Source organism: Myotis daubentonii, chromosome 3 (genome assembly GCF_963259705.1).
Source record: "Myotis daubentonii chromosome 3, mMyoDau2.1, whole genome shotgun sequence".
Lineage (NCBI taxonomy): Eukaryota > Metazoa > Chordata > Mammalia > Chiroptera > Vespertilionidae > Myotis > Myotis daubentonii.
Genome location: NC_081842.1, coordinates 55,676,526 through 55,696,224, shown reverse-complemented (window position 1 = coordinate 55,696,224; position 19,699 = coordinate 55,676,526). Strand labels below are relative to the sequence as shown.

At 41.1% G+C, this 19,699-nt stretch overlaps 1 protein-coding gene and 1 pseudogene across 3 annotated transcripts in view; one reads left to right on the top strand and one right to left on the bottom strand.

Moving 5' to 3' along the window:
- The window catches only part of SNX4 (sorting nexin 4), a 91,113-nt gene that overhangs the window by 31,407 nt on the left and 40,007 nt on the right, over positions 1–19,699 (bottom strand). For all 3 annotated transcript variants that reach the window (XM_059687590.1, XM_059687588.1, XM_059687589.1), the window contains exon 7: positions 12,712–12,784. In XM_059687590.1, coding sequence (XP_059543573.1) covers positions 12,712–12,784 — 73 coding nt within the window. The remainder of the gene's footprint in view (positions 1–12,711; positions 12,785–19,699) is intronic.
- LOC132231843 (dynactin subunit 6-like) lies at positions 14,550–16,323 on the top strand (annotated as a pseudogene).

Here is a 19,699-nt window from a genome sequence, read left to right as displayed (position 1 = left end):
TTGTGGGATCTTACGCGCTGTCATTATCTTCAGTAGGAAACACTAAAGTTGCTCTGGACAGGTGCCCTTTTTATCTCCTTTGGAAGGTCTTATCTACACTAAGAAAAGACAAACACGCAAATTGACAATACCTTCGCTATGCCTTAAGCCACGCCCACCAGCCCATCAGAGCGACTATATGCAAATTAACCCAACCAAGATGTCAGCCAGCAGCCATGGAGCTGGAGCAAGCAGGAGGCTTGGTTGCCCCAATGATGGAGGAAGCCAAGCTTCCCGCTTGCTGCGTCCGGCACTGAGATCCACTCAAAGCAACAAAGTTTCAATTATAGAAGGTAAATAAACCCCAGATACCTGCTTTCAGCCGGCCGTGGCCACAAAGCTGGAGTGAGCAGGAGGCTTCCCTCCCACCCAACCTGGCCGGCTCTGAGCTCCTCTCAAGGCTACAAAGTTTCAATTATAGAAGGTAAATAAATCCCAGAATAAAAAAGATAAAAAGGAGAGGCTGGGAGCTTCCGTCACCGGGGGGCTTGGCCAGCCTGACAACGGCCCTCAGCCCCTCACCCAGACTGGCCAGGCACCCCAGTGGGGATCCCCAACCTGAAGGGGGTATGAACAGTTGCAAACAGCCATCAGCCCCTCACCCAGGCTAGCCAGGCACCCCAGTGGGGACCCTCACCCTGAAGGGGGTGTGACCAGCCTGCAAACAGCCATCAGCCCCTCACCCAGGCTGGCCAGGCACCCCAGCGGGACCCCCACCCTGATCTGGGACACCCTACAGGGCAAACCAGCCAGTCCCCACCCATGCACCAGGCCTCTATCTTATATAATAAAAGGGTAATATGCAAACTGACCCTAACAGCAGAACGACTGGGAATGACTGGTCACTATGACACACACTGACCACCAGGGGGCAGATGCTCAATGCAGGAGCTGCCCTCTGGTGCTCAGGCGCTCTCACATCGGGGAGCTCTGCTCATCCACAAGCCAGACTGATGGCTGCCAGTACAGCGGTGGTGGTGGGAGCCTCTCCTGCCTTCTCAGCAGCGCTAAGGATGTCCGACTGCAGTTTAGGCCTGCTCCCCACTGGCAAGTGGACATATCCCGAGAGCTGCCGGGCTGCCAGAGGGATGTCTGATTGCCATCTTAGGCCCAATCCCCCGGGAAGCGGGCCTAAGCCAGCAGGTGGTCATCCCCTGAGGGGTCCCAGATTGCGAGAGGGCACAGGCCAGGCTGAGGGACTCCCCCACCCCCGCGAGTGCACAAATTTTTGTGCACCGGGCCTCTAGTTTAAAAATAAAATGTCAAATGAATTTAAGTGTTGAAGAAAGAGGTTTTCTAACCATATTTGAAGACATTAATGGTTTTGGTGCCTGGAATTGAAAATGGTGTATTCTCTCTGGAAACTGTATCTCTGATTGAATTTATCCAGATGATGAGAAACAAAAGGATCCCATAGGGAGGATAAATCTGGCCAATTGTACAAGTTGTCAGAAATAGAACCAGCAACAGAGAATTCTATGCAAGACCTAACACTTTTGAATTAATTATTGTCTGATCAGAAAGAGAAGATGATGGAGAGACTCTTATCAACCAATGCAGGGACATACTGTGTCACCAAGCACTGGCTGTCTGCAGATACTAAGGAAGAGCAGGATCTCTGGATGCAAAAACTCAAACAAGTTCTTTTTTATACTCTCCTCTGGCAACCTGATGCTTGCTACAAATCTACTGGAAAGCCCTAAGTTGGGGACAGTTTCCATGCCACTGAAAAGTTATCAGGCATTGAGAGGTGTCTTTGAGTTATGTCATAAATGTATCTTAAGCCCTGACCGGTTTGGCTCAGTGAATAGAGCGTTGGCCTGCGGACTGAAGGGTCCCAGGTTCGATTCCGGTCAAGGGCATGTACCTTGTTTGCAGGCACATCCCCAGTGGGGGGTGTGCAGGAGGCAGCTGATCAATGTTTCTCTCTCATCGATGTTTCTAACTCTCTATCCCTCTCCCTTCCTCTCTGTAAAAGATCAATAAAATATAAAAAATAAATAAAAATAAATAAAAAATATGCCAAAACTGGTTTGGCTCAGTGGATAGAGCATCGGCTTGCGGACTGAAAGGTCCCAAGTTCGATTCCGGTCAAGGGCATGTACCTGGGTTGCGGGCACATCCCCAGTGGGAGATGTGCAGGAGGCAGCTGATCGATGTTTCTCTCTCATCGATGTTTCTAACTCTCTATCTCTCTCCCTTCCTCTCTGTAAAAAATCAATAAAAAATATATTTAAAAAAAAATAAAAAAATAAATGTATCTTAAGAACATCAGACGTGCTGATTACATTTTATACTTTAAAAACGAAAGAATATGTGCCAATATTTATTACATATTATGCAGTAATTATGTCTTTTGTATGTGAAACTTCAATTGATTTCTGGCATTCATAAATGATTGGAAGAAAATTCATTATAGTTGATTTTGCTAAATCTTAATTTAAAAATCTCATTTTCCATCCTGGCCAGCGTGGCTAGGTAGTTGGAGCATTGTCCCATAGGTTGCGGGTTTGATCCCCAATTGGATGGAAGGCAGCCTAACGATGGTTCTCTCACATCAATGTCTCTCACTCTCTCTGTTTCTCCCTTCCTCTTTCTAAAAATCAACAAAAACACATTTTTTAAGTCTCATTTTCCTAGAAATCTAATTATTGTTATTCATGATAAAAATGTTGTTTTTTAAGTAAGAAATTTAGAGTTGTCTTCTTGGAGCTACAGGTTTCAAAGTAGAGAGGTCTTCCAGGGGTTAGCCTCAGTACTTTTCTCTAGCCTCAGTACTTTTTTCCTTAGGTTGTGGTCTTTTATTGGATATATCTTGTTACTAAGGTACTGAAAAAATTTCTAAGGGACTTTACAGAAACATTTTTTAGTAATGGAGATAAGGACTTTTTCAAATAGCAAATGCGCATTAGTTTAAAGCTTGAGGCATTGAAGAGGAGATGAGGACTTAGGAGATACACTGTGAGATTTGGGGGTTAAATGTTTTATTTAGAAGACTGAATAATCACATGGTTTACATTTGCTCAGTTACTATAGATGGTGCACATTTTCATAGAATATAGGCTTTTAAAGTAATTATTTTTGCTGTATAGCTCACAAGCTCCTCAAATATATTTGGCATGTTAGTTTCTTTCTGTCCCTTTAACAAGAACAAATGTAAATTGAAGCATCTTTATATAAAAAAGTAAACTTTACAAGCTGCTGTGGACTAATACTTTGCTTGCCAAAGTTCTTGATTTTTTTACTTTTCATGTCCATCTACGACAGTGTCTAGAAATGTTATGAATTCATTTGGAAAAACTATTAAATAGTATATTTCTTTAAAAACCTAATACTTTATTTTTGCTATCAACACTAATAAAAGAGAAAAATGGTAATTGGCGTACGAGTTACCCTTTTCATTGGCTAATCAGGGCTATATGCAAATTAACTGCCAACTGAGATGGCAGTTAACTGCCAACAAGATGGCGGTTAATTTGCATATGTAGGCACAATGCAGGGAGGCGAAAGGGAAAGCAGGAAAAAGCCCCCTGCCACTGACAGTGATCGGAAACCCAGGGGGGAGCTAAGAGCTGGGGGGCAGGGCAAAGGCGGCCCTGGGGCCGCCTTTGCCCTGCCCCCCAGTCATGATCAGAGAATCAGGTGCCTTTTCCGCCCTGGCCAGTGATAGCAGGAAGTAGGGGTGGAGCCAGCGATGGGAGCTGGGCACGGTCGAAGCTGGCAGTCCCGGGAGCTAGGGGTCCCTTGCCTGGGCCTAAAGTGAAGCCCACGATCGTGGGGCCGCTGCAGCTGCGGGTCCCCGCTGCCCGGGCCGAACGCCTAGGCCAGAGGCATCAGGCCTGGGCAAGGGGCCGATCCTGCGATTGGAGGGTGATGGGGGTCAACGCCTGAGGGCTCCCAGTATGTGAGAGGGGCACTCCCCCCACACACACACCCAGTGCACGGGGATCAGCAGAGCCACGAGGCCTCCCGGCACCGGCATCAGTGTGACAGGGGGCAGTGCCCAAACCCCCTGAACCCCCTGATCGCCCTGCGGCTCTGTGTGCGACAGGGTGCAGTGCCCCAACCCCCTCCCCCCCCCCCACCCCCCCTCCCCAATGGGTCCTGCTCTGTGTGTGACGGGGTAGAGCCATAACCTCACCTTCGGCCCTGCCCTGAGTGTGAGAGTGGCGGCGCCCCAACCCCTCTGATGGGCTCTGCTCTGTGAGTGACAGGGGCCAGCGCCCCAACCCCCTGATTGGCCCTGCTCTGTGCGTGACAGGGGGTTGCACCGCAACCTCCCCATCAACCCTGCCTTGAGTGTGACAGGGGGCGGTGCCCCAATCCCCCAATCGGCCCTACCCTGAGCGTGACTGAGGGTGGCATCGCAACCTCCTGATCCTCCCTGCTCTGTGCATGACATGGGGCGGTGCCCCAACTCCCCAAATGGCCCTGCTCTGAGCCCGACCAGGGGCTGCACCTAGGGATTGGGCCTGCCCTCTGCCACCCGGGAGCAGGCCTAAGCCAGCAGGTCGTTATCTCCCGAGGGTTCCCAGACTGGGAGAGGGCACAGGCCGGGCTGAGGGACCCCCCCTCCCTCCCCGAGTGCACAAATTTTTGTGCACCGGGCCTCTAGTAAAATAAAAAACATGATCTCAAACTTTTAAGTACAGTTTGAATTTCTTCTCCGGATTATTAAAATTACTGATGATCTCATTTATAAATACTAGATTCTCTCACCTCCTGTCATTTTATCTCTTATTCATTTAAATGTTTTTTTATTATGTGTATTATAAAAATGTACCTAAATAAATACTTGATTTCATCCTCCAAAAAGGTGAGCAACCCTATGAGGAATTACTTCACTCATGAACTAGGCAACAAATCAACACTCAGCAGTTCTTATTAGACTAACAATGTTTCTGGTATGAACTATTCATGGAAACAAATTGTTCTAGCAAAAACACGGAGTGATTTGTATCTAGATCATCAGTGAGACCGAAGATGAAGCAAAGAAAAACTATAAAGTGTAGACCAAAAATTGCCATTTCTAAAGAAAAGGAATCACAAAAATGGGCAGAGAAATAAAACATAAATTATTAAAACCTGAAACTAGATTAATTTAATGGTTGGCAGTAATCAAGAATATTGGTGCCAGGTAGCGATGAAAAAAAATAAAATGGTCGTGGCCGGTTTGGCTCAGTGGATAGAGCGTTGGCCTGCGGTGCGGGCACATCCCCAGTGGGAAGTATGCAGGAGGCAGCTGATCAATGTTTCTAACTCTCTATTTCTCTCCCTTCCTCTCTGTAAAAAATCAATGAAATATGTTAAAAAAATAAAATAAAGTAAAAAATAAAAAAATAAAATGAAGAGGAAAAAAGAATATTGGTGTCAGAAAAAAAGGGGTGTACCCAATGATTTAGTTTAGACTACTTTTCAACTTCATATTTTTGCCAAGTCTTTCTTTTGAAACTTGATCATCTGATAATTGACAGAGAGCAGATTCTATACAGTGATGGCGAACCTTTTGAGCTCAGCGTGTCAGCATTTTGAAAAACCCTAACTTAACTCTGGTGCCGTGTAACATATAGAAATTTTTTGATATTTGCAACCATAGTAAAACAAAGACTTATATTTTTGATATTTTATATATTTAAATGCCACTTAACAAAGAAAAAACCAAAAAAATGAGTTCGCGTGTCACCTCTGACATGCGTGTCATAGGTTCGCCATCACTGTTCTATGACAACAGAAGAAATCTGACAAACTCATCCTAACATCTTCCCAGCCCTGAATCATTTGTATCTATGATAAGAATGTCTTCTCTAACCTCACTGAAGTAGTAGGTGACTAGATATTAAAAAGGACAAACTTTGCCCTAGCCGATTTGGCTCAGTGGATAGAGCGTCGGCCTGCGGACTCAAGGGTCCCAGGTTCGATTCCGGTCAAGGGCATGTATCTTGGTTGCGGGCATGTCCCCAGTGGGGAGTGTGCAGGAGGCAGCTGATTGATGTTTCTCTCTCATTGATGTTTCTAACTCTCTATCCCTCTCCCTTCCTCTCTGTAAAAAAATCAATAAAATATATATTTTTTAAAAAGGACAAACTTTTATGACATTCTATTAGATGATCTTATTTTCAAAATCTGAAAACACATAGTTTTTCTTTTCTTTTGAGTTATCTCCTAAGGAATCAAAGATTATAGGATTTAAAACTTGATAGTTACTAACAAAATGGTTCCCAAAGGAGCTATATACAATACTTTATACTGCCATCGTCACTAAATATTTCACAATGGATATTACACCTTTATAAATGACTACAAATTAAATGTTAAATAGTATCTCAATAATTATAATTTACATTTTTAGAGTACTTGCAAGTTAACATTCCTCCCTTTTAAATTTGATTTCCCCCCGAGAGGCAGCATACATGGTAGTAGGAAATAAAGGATTTGGAGACAAATGTGACTTCAAATTCCAGCTCCATCTTACTTTAGGGCTTGACTTTGGAGAATACAATAAACCACTCCAAGCCTTTCTATTATATCTTTCTCTTAGAAATATGGAAACAACCTTCATCATATGACTTTGTGAGGATTAAATAAGACGGCATCTGTAAAATTCCTGGCAATAAGCAAGATGGCTCAATAAAAATCAGTTCTCCCACAATCTACTTGAATTCATGTCCTTTGTCAATATATCATTTGTAGGTGGTCAAGAGCATGGGTTCTGGAGTCAGACAGACAAAGGTTTAAATTCTGGCTCCACATATCTATTTATAGTGTGATATTAGGCAAATTACTTAACTTCATTTGCCTCTGTTTCCTAATCTATAAAATAGGGACAATAACAGTACCTACCTTCAAAGGGCTGCTGTGGGAATTAGGTAAGAATAATATAATATGCTTGAACACCATGGCTAATATACAGTGGTCAATAAATGTTAGATATCAATAGTATTATTTTCCTTTTCTTTTAGTTTACAAAGCAAATGACCTCATCTGAGTTTCATAAACTTTATGAATAAGGCACCCATTCATATAATATTTATTTAGCACTTACTATGTGCCAGGCAGATATTCCCATTTCTAGCAAAAAAAAACCCAAACTCTCAAAAGTTACTGGATTTGCCAGAAGGACCTGGTAAATGACAGAGACAAGTCCCAAAACCAGCTCCCTTTCTGGTTGTTCTGATGTCTTAACCCTTTGCGGTGGTGTCGTACTGGTCGGAATTAATTTCCATTGAAAGAGCAGTGATACATAACATGCAAGATTATGAAGGATAAACAAGATTTATTAATTCTTTTTTGGAACTACGTCACTACTAGTAGAATCATTACAAACGTTATCACTTTCTACGTCAGAGTCAGTATTCAAGGTGCCAACATAAAACTCTTCATCGTTACTTTCAGATTCGCAGTACACTTCTTTCGGTAACTTTCTTTTTGCCATTTTGGAGTATTATTTTGAAATATCTTAACAAGCGAGAATGCCTAATTACAGTTAAACGTAACTTGTAAAGCTTTATTTGAAATTCTGCAAAGTATCTCCGAAGCTTGTCGATTTCTTCACTCTCAAAAGGCTACTGACTCGCCACGGTGTTTTGCATGGCGAGTGTGGAACGACCACGTTTGTTTATATTGAGTTTCAATATCTCTGATTTGTCGGGGCAATGTTTTGGTTCATGACAAGGTCGCTTAGACACTTAAGAGCTTTCAGAGAAATTATGAACTGATACATGAATGAATAGAGTTAAGATTCGTACGGTTCCTTGCTGTGGTGGCTGAGAGCAGACATACGACCGGAATGGTAAAAAAGCTTTGGTGGCTGAGAGTAGACAAACGACCGCAAAGGGTATAAAATATTTAACACTTTAACCTACCTGTAATTTATTTTTTGCATTCTCTACTTTTGAAAGAATTATCCTTGACAGAAAAGACAGCCTAATAGTTCTATTTTCACATGTGTTAACAATTCATCATCTCCTCTTCATGCTCTGAATGTTACAAAAAGGCTCTCTCTGGTGCTTTCTTCATGCTTTGCAGACTCTGTCGGTGTTCAATTTTAACCTTCCATTTTTACTTTTCTGTTACTGTCCATGACTAAATAGCATTTCTCCCAATTTAAAAACAATCAGAATTTTAGCTAATCAGAAAGCAGTCTGCATTTTTCATGGGTATTGCTCTCATTTATAGTCTAATTTCAATGTGACTCACAAATCAAGTGCCACCTTTCCTCTGAAGAGCTATCTTTCATGTCAATAAAGTTTCTGAAGCCTGTTTTCATTAAATTAAGGATAAGTATCTATACCCAGAATCCCCTCATTTGTATATTACAAACACTTTGATGACAAGGTCACTTTCTTTAAAGGTTCTTGTCATAGATACATTGGTTACCAGTTCTATTAGTTTATAATTAAATTCAAAAACCAATTTGTCTTACTGCTTTTTCAGATCTTTTGTTTGTTTTTAAATATGTTTTTATTGATTTCAGAGAGGAAGGGGAGAGGGAGAGAGATATAGAATGATGAGAATCATTGATGGGCTGCCTCTTAACATGTCCCCACTGAGGATGGAGCCAAAACCTGGGCATGTGCCTTGACTGGAATTGAACGGTGACCTCCTGGTTCATAGGTTGGTGCTCAACCACTGGGCCACACTGGACGGGCCATATCTTTTTAAACATAAAATTGTCAGCATATACATTAATTTATTCATCCATCCAGTGAATTTGCAATGAGTGCCTACTATGAGTCAGGCATTATTCTAGGGGATTAGCAGGAAGAGAACTAAGTGCCTGCTCTTGTAGAGCTCACATATACTAGTAGGGGAGATAATTAACAAATGGTACAGAATGCAATGTCAAATAGTGTCACTATAAAGACAACAGAGATGGCAGAAAATGACAGGGAAATGATAGAAAATTGCATCTTGCTCTGACCGGTTTCTCAATAGTTAGAGCATCGACTCTCGGATTAAAGGGTCAGAGGTTCAATTCCTGGTCAAGGACATGTACCTCAGTTGTGGGCTCGATCCTCACTGGGGACCCTGCGGGAGGCAACCAATCAAATTTGTCTCACACTGATGTTTCTCTCTAAAAAAGAAGAAAAAATAAATGAAAAAAATATCGAGTGAGGATTAAAAAAAAAGAAGCCCTAGATGGTTTGGCTCAGTGGATAGAGCATCAGTCCTCAAACTGAAGGGTCCCGGGATCGATTCCAGTCAAGGGCACGTACCTCGGTTGCAGGTTCAATCCCCAGCCCAGTCAGGGCGTAAGTGGGAGGCAACCAAACAATGTGTCTCTCTCAAATCAATGTTTCTCTGTCTCTCCCCCTCTCTTGCACTCTCTCTAAAATTCAATGGAAAAATATCCTCAGGTGAGGATTAACAACAAAAAAAGAAAATTATTTTGTATAATATACCCAGGAAAGATTTCTCTGGGGAGGCATTTGAGCCAAGGATGAATGACAAGAGAGCACAGGTGAGAGAGGATCTTTAGAATAATGGTACAGGCACGGGGAAGAACAAATAAAACTCCTAGGGCAGAAAAAAGTTTGGGATGGTTGAGAATAGTTGGAGGATGAAAGTGGAGTATAGAAAGAATATAGAAGAATATAAGGACAGTTACATGGAACCCTTAAAAATTTTCTTAACATAGTTAAATTTTGTTATAATCTTTAAAGGTTATTAAATATTCATCACACTTTTAAATATATTTTAAAATATTAGCAGAAATCCAAATATAATTACTCTCACATCTTACCTTGTGACAATTTTCTGACTTGTTTTATAAAATAATTCATCCATACTTTCCTTTAGGCTAAATGATTTGCAGCACACTCACAATGGCAATCATTTCTCCCTCCTTTAGATCTCACTTACATGTATTCCCTGTGCTTCATGAATTTTCTGAGTGTTTAACTGTTACAATTTATTCAATTCACCACTCTTCTCTGAGATTTCTGCTAAATCTGATTCTGGCTGGTTCTTCTGCTTTGTCTCTTAGTTTCTTCTGGGTGTGAAAGAACCTTTCAATACCTGGGGTTAGTCGTGTGCCTGCTTAATAGTGTACCTACCTCTGCCTACCAGAGACTCCCAGAACTGTTTAGCTTCCTGCTAAATGATGGTCTCTACATTGTCCCCCTTCCCTTCAGTTAAAGGCCTTTATAATCAGCCAGACTTCTTCTTTCTTTTCTTTTTTTAATTTTATTTTATTGCTTACAGTCTTACAAAGGGTATTACATAGGTGTCCTTTTTTTTCCCCCTCCCTTGACAATCCCCTGGCCTCCCCTACCCCCCAGTGTCTTATGTCCATTGGTTATGCTTATATGCATGCATACAAGTCCTTTGGTTGATCTCTTACACCCCTCCATCCTGCCCCTCACCCCTCCCCAGCCTTCCCGCTACAGTTTGACAACCTGTTTGAGGCTGCTCTGCCTCTGTATCTATTACTGTTCAAAAGTTTATAATGAAGACTTCTAATTTAAGTAGATTCTCCAAGTTTTCTGGCACAAAAGTCAAAGCAGTATAAACTGTTCTTCCATTCTTCTGGATTTTCTCTGTCCCCCACTTGTACTTTCCATAACAACTGCTGCCTAATATGCTTGGGTAATCTGAGAGCAACTAAAGAACTATAAATTTAATCTCATTAATCCAGAGTCCTTTCCAATACCGAGTTCTTGACTCTAGCCTAATAATTCTCACAGGCACCATTTCTTTTTTCTCTTCTTGGGGAGGTTAATTCTCACCCAAGGATATTTTTTCTATTGATTGTTTTAGAGAGTAGGAGGGATGAGGGCAGTGGTGGGGGAAGAGAGAGAGAGAGAGATAAGAGAGAAACATTGATGTGAGAGAGATTCCTTGATTGGTTGCCTCCCACACACGCCCCAACTGGGGCTAGGGATTGAACCTGCAATCAAGGTATGTGCCCTTGACTAGGAATCAATGCATTGGGTGACACTCTAACCATTGAGCACACCGGCCAGGACAAGTACCATTTCTTTTCCTAAAAAGTATCTTACAACTTATTTAAGGAGTCCAAAGGTACTCTGAATGGTTAAAAAGAAGGTTGGGCCAATATGAGAATCTTCAGAAGGATTTTTCCCCATATACTATTTCTTTAAATTTATTATAGAATCTTCAAACATACAAAAAATAGAGAATAGAATATTCTTTCATTTCCTAACACTCACCTTCAACAATTATATGGCCAATCTAGTTTCATCAAAAACTGCCCCTACTCTCCATCCTTTACCAGTAGACTCTTGTATTAAAACAAATCCTAGATAATATATTTCATTTCAAGAAGATTCCAATCAGTATCAGATATGATCCTAGACCTGGTAACTTAGCATCTTCCAAAGCCATTAAGGCAAGTTCTAAGTGTCCTCTAGGTTAGCCCAAAGGAACAGAGTGGATGACATAATTTCCCAGCTACATTAACCCCTTGAGTGCCGGGGAGAGCGATTGCGCTCCTCCTGTCTTTTGCCAAAAGTGCCGGGAACACTATCAAAGTTTCAAAATGGCGTCCAGTTCTAAGTCTGCTTTTATTAGTGATGATGATATTGCTAAATATGTCAATGTAGTAAAGGTTTCCTTAAGTTTTTGAATATGTAACTTAATTTACTTGCGATTCATAATTTTTTTCCTAAACTGCTGTAAAATCAGTAAAAATGCCTTGGCAATTTTAGCATAGTTCCTAGCATATTGGTTGGCACTCAAAGGGTTAATTTACCCAAAAGTATTTTTCTCCATGTCTGTTACAAGCGAAATTATACAGCTAAATATAATGATTATTCCTTGATTTCTAGTTACCTTTGTCATGGCAAACCATCAATTACCTCAAATAAGTTTGTTTAGCAGAATTTAACAGCACAGTCACTAGTTGGTCTAACAGAGTACTTTTCAAACTTTTTCATCTCCTGGCACACATAAGATAGTTACTAAAATTCTATAGCACACCCAAAAATGTATGTTTTGCCAATCTGACAAAAAAATAGGTATAATTTTGATTCATTCACACCAGATGGCTATTGTTGTGTTAACAGTTGTCACTGTTTTATTTCACAATCTAAAGGAAAAGAGGTCAGTGTCCCTGACTAAATAGTCAGGTATTGCATGTTTTAAAAATTCATGGGGGCCCAGCTGGTATGGCTCAGTGGGTTGAGTGTTATGCCATGCACCAAAAGACTGCTGGTTTGATTCCCCATCGGGTTGCATGCCCGGGTTGCAGACTCTGACTCCATAGGGGATGTGCAGGAGACAGACGACTAATGTTTCTCTCTAAAATCAATAAAACATATTTTTTAAAAATTTTGTACAACACTGGTTAAAAATCGCTGGCCTAACATATATAAACTATTTCACAACCTTAAAAAAAAACTTGAAAAAACCAGATATTATATGTAGACATAAAATCCCACTTATTTGTGTCCAACACTGAAACACATTTTTTCACGAGATGTCAAAACAACCATATACAAAATACAGAGAAAATGGGCTAAAATTCTTCAAGTTGTTTATGCCAGAAAACATTTTGCATTTCTTAAAAATGCAGTTTTTGATAAGCACACCAAATTTGAATGTAAAAATCAGTTATTCATTATAAATACTATCATTACTTAACAACATAATGATTACACGAGAAGCACTTTCTTACAGAAGTGTGCCAAAAAATTCTTGGGGACCACTTACAGCTCTGACTCGAAGAAGATGTGAGATGACTGACTGTAGTTCATCACTGTAGTGCTTCAGTTCAGTAAATCTCCTGAAGCAAGAAATGAATAAAACAATTTTTCTCATGAAAACACATAAAAAATTGAAAGACAAACCAGTACAGCTGACCCTTGAACAACACATGAATTTTTTTCCCCAATTAATACTATAAATGTGTTTTCTCTTCCTTATGATTTTCTTAGTATTTTCTTCTATCTAGCTTACTTTATTGTAAGAACACAGTATGTATTACATATAACATACAAAATATGGGTTAACTGACTGTTTATGTTATTGGCGAAGCTTCGGGTCAATAGTAGGCTATTAGTAATTAAGTTTTTGAGGAGTCAAAAGTTACATGTGGATTTCTGATTGTGCAGGGAGCAGTTGGCGCTACTAACTCCCACATTGTTGAAGGGTCAACTGTAGTTCTTGAGAATAATAAAACTGATTCTATTTAACCATATGTTATAGGTCTTGAACATTTATACACCAATACAAATTTTTAAAAATCCTATATAATAAAAGGGTATTATGCAAATTGACCCTAACAGCAGAGCGACTGGGAATCACTGGTCACTATGACACACACTGACCACCAGGGGGCAGGTGCTCAATGTAGGAGCTGCACCCTGGTGGTCAGTGTGCTCCCACAGGGGGAGCTCTGCTCAGCCACAAGCCAGGCTGATGGCTGCCAGTACAGCGGTGGTGGTGGGAGCCTCTCCCGCCTCCTCAGCAGCGCTAAGGATGTCCAACTGCAGCTAGGCCTGCTCCCACTGGCAAGTGGACATCCCCCGAGGGCTCCCGGGTTGCCAGAGGGATGTCTGACTGCCAGCTTAGGCCCAATCCCCCGGGGAGCGGGCCTAAGCCAGCAGGTGGTCATTCCCCGAGGGGTCCCAGACTCCAAGAGGGCACAGGCCGGGCTGAGGGACCCTCCCAAGTGCACAAATTTTTGTGCACCGGGCCTCTAGTTCTAAAATAAACACCAAACTTTCTTTTGATATTTTTAAAGCCAAGAAAAGATGTCATATTTCATAATTTGTACTGTGTGGGGGACTGAGATAGATTAACTATACTTGATCTTGGCCAAAAGGCCAAGAAGTGATAGGAACTGAGACAGAGATAAAATTACTTGAAAACGCCCTAACCGGTTTGGCTCAGTGGATAGAAGATTGGCCTGTGGACTGAAAGGTCCCAGGTTCGATTCCGGTCAAGGGCATGTACCTTGGTTGCGGGCACATCCCCAGTAGGGGGTGTGCAGGAGACGGCTGGTCAATTTTTCTCATTGATGTTTCTCTCTATCCCTCTCCCTTCCTCTCTGTTAGAAATCAATAAAATATATTTTTTTAAAAATTACTTGAAAACAAAAAACAGGAAAAAATTTAAGGGGTTAAAAATACCTTATGGGCCCTAACCAATAGTTCAGTGAGTTAGAGCATTGTCTCCATACACCAAGGTTGCAGGTTTGATCTCTGGTCAAGGTATATACAAGAATCAGCCAATGATGCCCTAGCTGGTTTGGCTCAGTGGATAGAGCATTGGACTGCGGACTGGAAGGTCCAGGGTTCGATTCCAGTCAAGGGCACATGCTTGGGTTGCAAGCTTGATCCCCAGTAGGGGCCATGCAGGAAGCAGCCAACCAATGATTCTATCTCATCATTGATGTTTCTATCTCTCTCTCCCTCTCCCTTCCTCTCTGAAATCAATAAAAGTTAAAATAAAAGAGAATCAGCCAATGAGAGCATGAACAACAAATCAAATCTCTCTCTCTCTCTCTAAAAAGCAATAAAAAAATCATATGGTATAGAAATAAACTCATGGTCTCTAACCTCAAGGTAATGCTGCTCAGTAATCGGTTTTCCTAATCTAATAACTACCACTCTCCAATACTTGAAACTTCTGATACCACCACCTGTCACTCTCTAGCCAAGCTTCACAGATTAAACAGAAGCCATCAGATAGGAACTATCTCCACCTCCACCTCCACCTCCACATCCTACTAGAAAACTTAGAAACATCCCAATATCACATCATTTCTTCCTTCCCTCTAGGATCCTTCTTCCCATCCAATACTTTAGATTCTATCCCAGCTAGACTCCATTTTCCTGTTTTCTAACTTCCTCTCTCTACAAGCTCCTTCTCATTAATATGTCAATAAATTTACGGTCTCTCCTAGATACACACACACACACACACACACACTCCCCTGATAACATTCTCAACTGTTAACACCTTCTCAAAACCCACTCCTTTCACAGTCACATTTTTATAAGGCATTATTTTTCTAGCAATAACTACTTCTTCCCTTTCTGTTCACTGCTCAGCCCCTAACTCCCACATTGGTGCCCCTAACTCCCACGTTGAGCTTTGGTTATGAGCAAGTCACCTACTATTTTCATGTTACTAAAATCCACTGATACATTTTAGTGCTCATCTTACTTGACCCTTCCAGCTATGTAACAGCTGACCTCACCCTCCTCAAAAACTTGTTCCCTTGACATCCGTTGTCATTTCCTCATGATTTTCCTTTTACTTTCTGGTTACTCCTAAAGTCTCCTTGGGTACTCACTTCCTTCACCCATCTCTTACACTCCAACTTTAGTTTGCAAAGAATGCCTAAAGTGTTTCTAAAAAACACTATTGAGGGCCTCTGAGCAAGAGAGACTTGTAAATAACCATACTGTACACAGAGGTTATGGGGGATTCAGGAACCTGAATTTATAAAAGCTTGCCCACAGGATTCAGAATTCTCAGATTACACTTTGGAAAATGCCTTTAAAGAGGTAGCTTCTGCTTTGCAGAGATGGAACCTGTTCTGATCGCCAATGTGTGAAGATTGCTCCTGGAGCAGTTGTGTGTGTAGAAAGTGAGATCAGGGGCAATGTAACTATAGGACCTAGGACAGTGATCCACCCTAAAGCACGAATCATTGCGGAGGCCAGACCCACAGTGATTGGTGAAGGTAACCTAATAGAAGAACAGGCGCTGATCATAAATGCTCACCCTGACAATATCAGCCCTGACACTGAAGGTGTGGAACCGAAGCCTATGATCATTGGCACCAATAACGTGTTTGAAGTTGGCTGTTATTCCCAAGCCATGAAAATGGGAGCTAATAATGTTATTGAATCAAAAGCATACGTAGGCAGAAGCATAATATTGACAAGTAGTTACATCACTGGGGCTTGTTGCAACCTAAATACATTTGCACCTAAATACATTTGAAGGTATCCCTGAGAATACAGTGATCTATGGTGTAGATTGCCTTCGTGGGTGCAGACTGAGCGACTGCAGCCCCAGACACTACAGCTGGGTTTTCTGATGAAAATCTTGCCAAACTATCACCACTTAAAGAAGACTATGAAAGGAAGCTCAACTCCAGTTAAAAACTAAGAACAAGCTGTGACATCAAGATAACATTTTGTCTTTGCCCATTGTCATTTGAAAGGGCCACAGTATTTATGCCCTCTTAGCAGGTCACAGCATAATACAGGTTGATTTTATTTTGTAAAACAAACTTAGAAAGGAAAGTGATGGATTTTCATTGTAACTGTCCTCTATAATTTAATTAAAATGTATTATTTTCCTATATCCCTGTTTCTTTTCTGATAATTTACAAATCTTGTTTCTTTTGTTATATAAAATGTTAGCTACAAATTTTAGTTACACAAAAGACTACCAGCAATAAGAAAAGACATATTGTTATGTATTTATATTCTGCCACATACTAAACAAAAAATGTTGATGACAGGACTTTGTGAGCATATTTTAGTCAATTTTTCTATTTACATTAGCTTTCCCAAAAATAACTCTTTTAATTTCTATTATGTACTGGCTGTATTAAAGCTAATGTGTTTGCCTTTTCAAAAAAAAAGAGTTGGCTTCTTTAGGGTTCAGTCCTAGATCCTCAGGCATCTTACAATCAATCAGTCATTCTACACACTCTATGGGACTCATCACTCACAAAGCTTCACAATTATGATCACATGCTGCTGAATTTCAAATGTCTACCTCTAGCCCAACTCTCTCTCCCCTAAATGCCAGATCTATAAAGCCAACTGACTAGCAGACATTTGTACTTGCTCATATCCAAAGCTCAACTTATCCCCCTCCCCCCAATCTCTCTTCCTATGTTCCATAGCATTTTAAAGATGGAAACCTGGGTGTCATCTGTATTTTCCTTGCCATGTTTCATCCCACACATCCTACTAATCACTCAGTCTACATACTAAATATTGTCCAAATATTGCCACATAAAAGTAGAAGACCCAACCAAGATCTCCCTCTTCACTGTTCTAAACAGTCTAGTTTTAAGAAAGATAAATATGCATGAACCAAGTATCATTTTGATAATCCCTCTGAAATAATATTTCTGGTTTTCTAGATTTTAAGAAAAGATAGAATAAAAGTATTTTAGTGATGTACACTATTTTAGTAATGGCAAGAAAAATAATTAATCTATTGGTCTAGCTATATATAGAACAAATATTCTATATATTAAGAATTTGTTACAATAATGACTGATGTAGACAATTTTCTTATCTAGAACTTAAGGCAAACAAATTCTATTACTAATTACACATTAATTATACACTTTAACAAGAACTTAGAAGTAAAAAACTGCCTTGGTTATGTTTATCATCAGATCACATTTAAAATTCTATACAGTCATGTGCCACTTAACAGAATTATGTTCTGAGAAATCTCTTGTTAGGCAATTTTATCATTGTGTGAACATCATAGAGTGCATTTACATAAATCTTAGTGGTATAGCCCAGAGATTTTCCACCTTTTTCAACTTATGGCACACATACACTAATTACTAAAATTCTGTGTTACAACAAAAAATATATTTTTGTCGATCTGACAAAAAAAGAGAAAGGTATAATTCTTATTCATTCACACTTGATAGTTATTGTTGTGTTGGCTGTTGTCATTTTTTTATTTGACAATCTAAGGGAAAAAAGGTCCATGCCCCTGACTAAATAGTCAGGTAGTGCATGTTTTAAAAATGTGTGGCACTCCAGTTGTACATCGCAAGTATAACACACTGCTCTTAAGCTACAAGCCTGTACAGCATGTCACTGTACAAAATGATGAGATTAAATCAAGCGCAAGAGAAAATGATGCAATCAAGAGATATTGTATTTTTCAAGAAACCAAGATGGAGGCATAGGTAAACACCGGAGTTTACTGCCTCGAACAACCACTTCAAAAATACAACTAAAAGATGAAACGGACATCATCAACAGGAAGGCTGGCTGAGTGGAAATTCTACAACTAGAAGGAAAGAGAAAAGCATACCGAGACTCAGAGGAGGCGCAGTGCAGAAGTAAAACAGTAAGGTGCGGAGGTGCATGTGGAGCGGGCTGGCGGCTGAGGGCGTGGTTGTCGTATTCAATCGGGAGGGAGTCTCAGGCTCTGAGCTCCAGTTCCGGGCGAGTCTCTAGGGACCCAGACTCATATGGGAGAAGCAGGACTGTCTGGCAGCGGTCGGAACTCGAGGGCAGCTTTCTCTCCAAGGGGCTTGCAGCGATAACCGGGACACTGAAAAGCAGAGCCTCTGAGGGCTGGACTGAGAGCAGCCATAACTGCTAGCCCGGCCCTGATGATCCCTTGGGACCCGCCCTGCCCAAGCCCTGCAGGGAGGCTTTTGCTGGATAGCCTCAGGCAAAGGCTAGATTAGCACCTCCCTAGAGATCCAGGAGCCAGGAAACCCAGAGGTCAGAGCGGGACCATCCAGTTTGCAGCTCCGTGGAACCATAAAGGACACACTCAGGGGGCAGACTCAGTGAGCACCAAAGCCCCACTGAAACAAATCTTGCCCCAGAGGGGTGTCTCCAGCACAGAAGTTCTCCCACTGCAGACACAGCTGATTCTCACAGCCAATTGGCCTGGAGGTCAATTCCTCCCATTGATAACTACAACAATCAAGGCTTAACTACAACAAGACTGCAAACAAAGACCACAAGGGGGTGCACCAAGAGTATCCTCCTCAGGTAATTGGGGAGGCTGAACCACTAGGCCCTAGAGGGCACTCAGCACAGAAAACCACTTTATCAACACAGGGAAGCATAAAAAATGCAGAGACAAAGAAAAAGGACACAAATGATAGAAATGGAGGAAAGCAAACTACTGGATATAGAGTTCAAAATCACACTTTTAAGGTTTTTCAAGAACTTTCTAGAAACTGCCAATAAACTTAATGAGATCTACAAGAAATCTAATGAGACCCTCGAGGTTGTGATAAAGGACCAACTAGAAATTAAGCATACACTGACTGAAATAAAGAATATTATACAGAATCCCAACAGCAGACTAGAGGATCCCAAGAATCAAGTCAACGTTTTGAAATACGAAGAAGCAAAAAACACCCGACCAGAAAAGCAGAATGAAAAAAGAATCCGAAAATAGGAAGATAGTGTAAGGAGCCTCTGGGACAGCTTCAAGCGTACCAACATCAGAATTATAGGGGTGCCAGAAGAAGAGAGAGAGCAAGATACTGAAAACCTATTTGAAGAAATAATGACAGAAAACTTGCCCTACCTGGTGAAAGAAATAGACTTACAGGTCCAGGAAGCACAGAGAACCCCAAACAAAAGGAATCCAAAGAGGACCACACCAAGACACATCATAATTAAAATGCCAAGAGCAAAAGACAAAGAGAGAATCTTAAAAGCAGCAAGAGAAAGAAAGTCAGTTACCTACAAGGGAGTACCCATACGACTGTCAGCTGATTTCTCAACAGAAACTTTTCAGGCCAGAAGGGAGTGGCAAGAAATATTCAAAGTGATGAATGCCAAGAACCTACAACCAAGATTACTTTACCCAGCAAAGCTATCATTCAAAATTGAAGGTCAGATAAAGAGCTTCACAGATAAGAAAAAGCTAAAGGAGTTCATCACTACCAAACCAGTATTACATGAAATGCTGAAAGGTATCCTTTAAGAAGGGGAAGAAGAAGAAA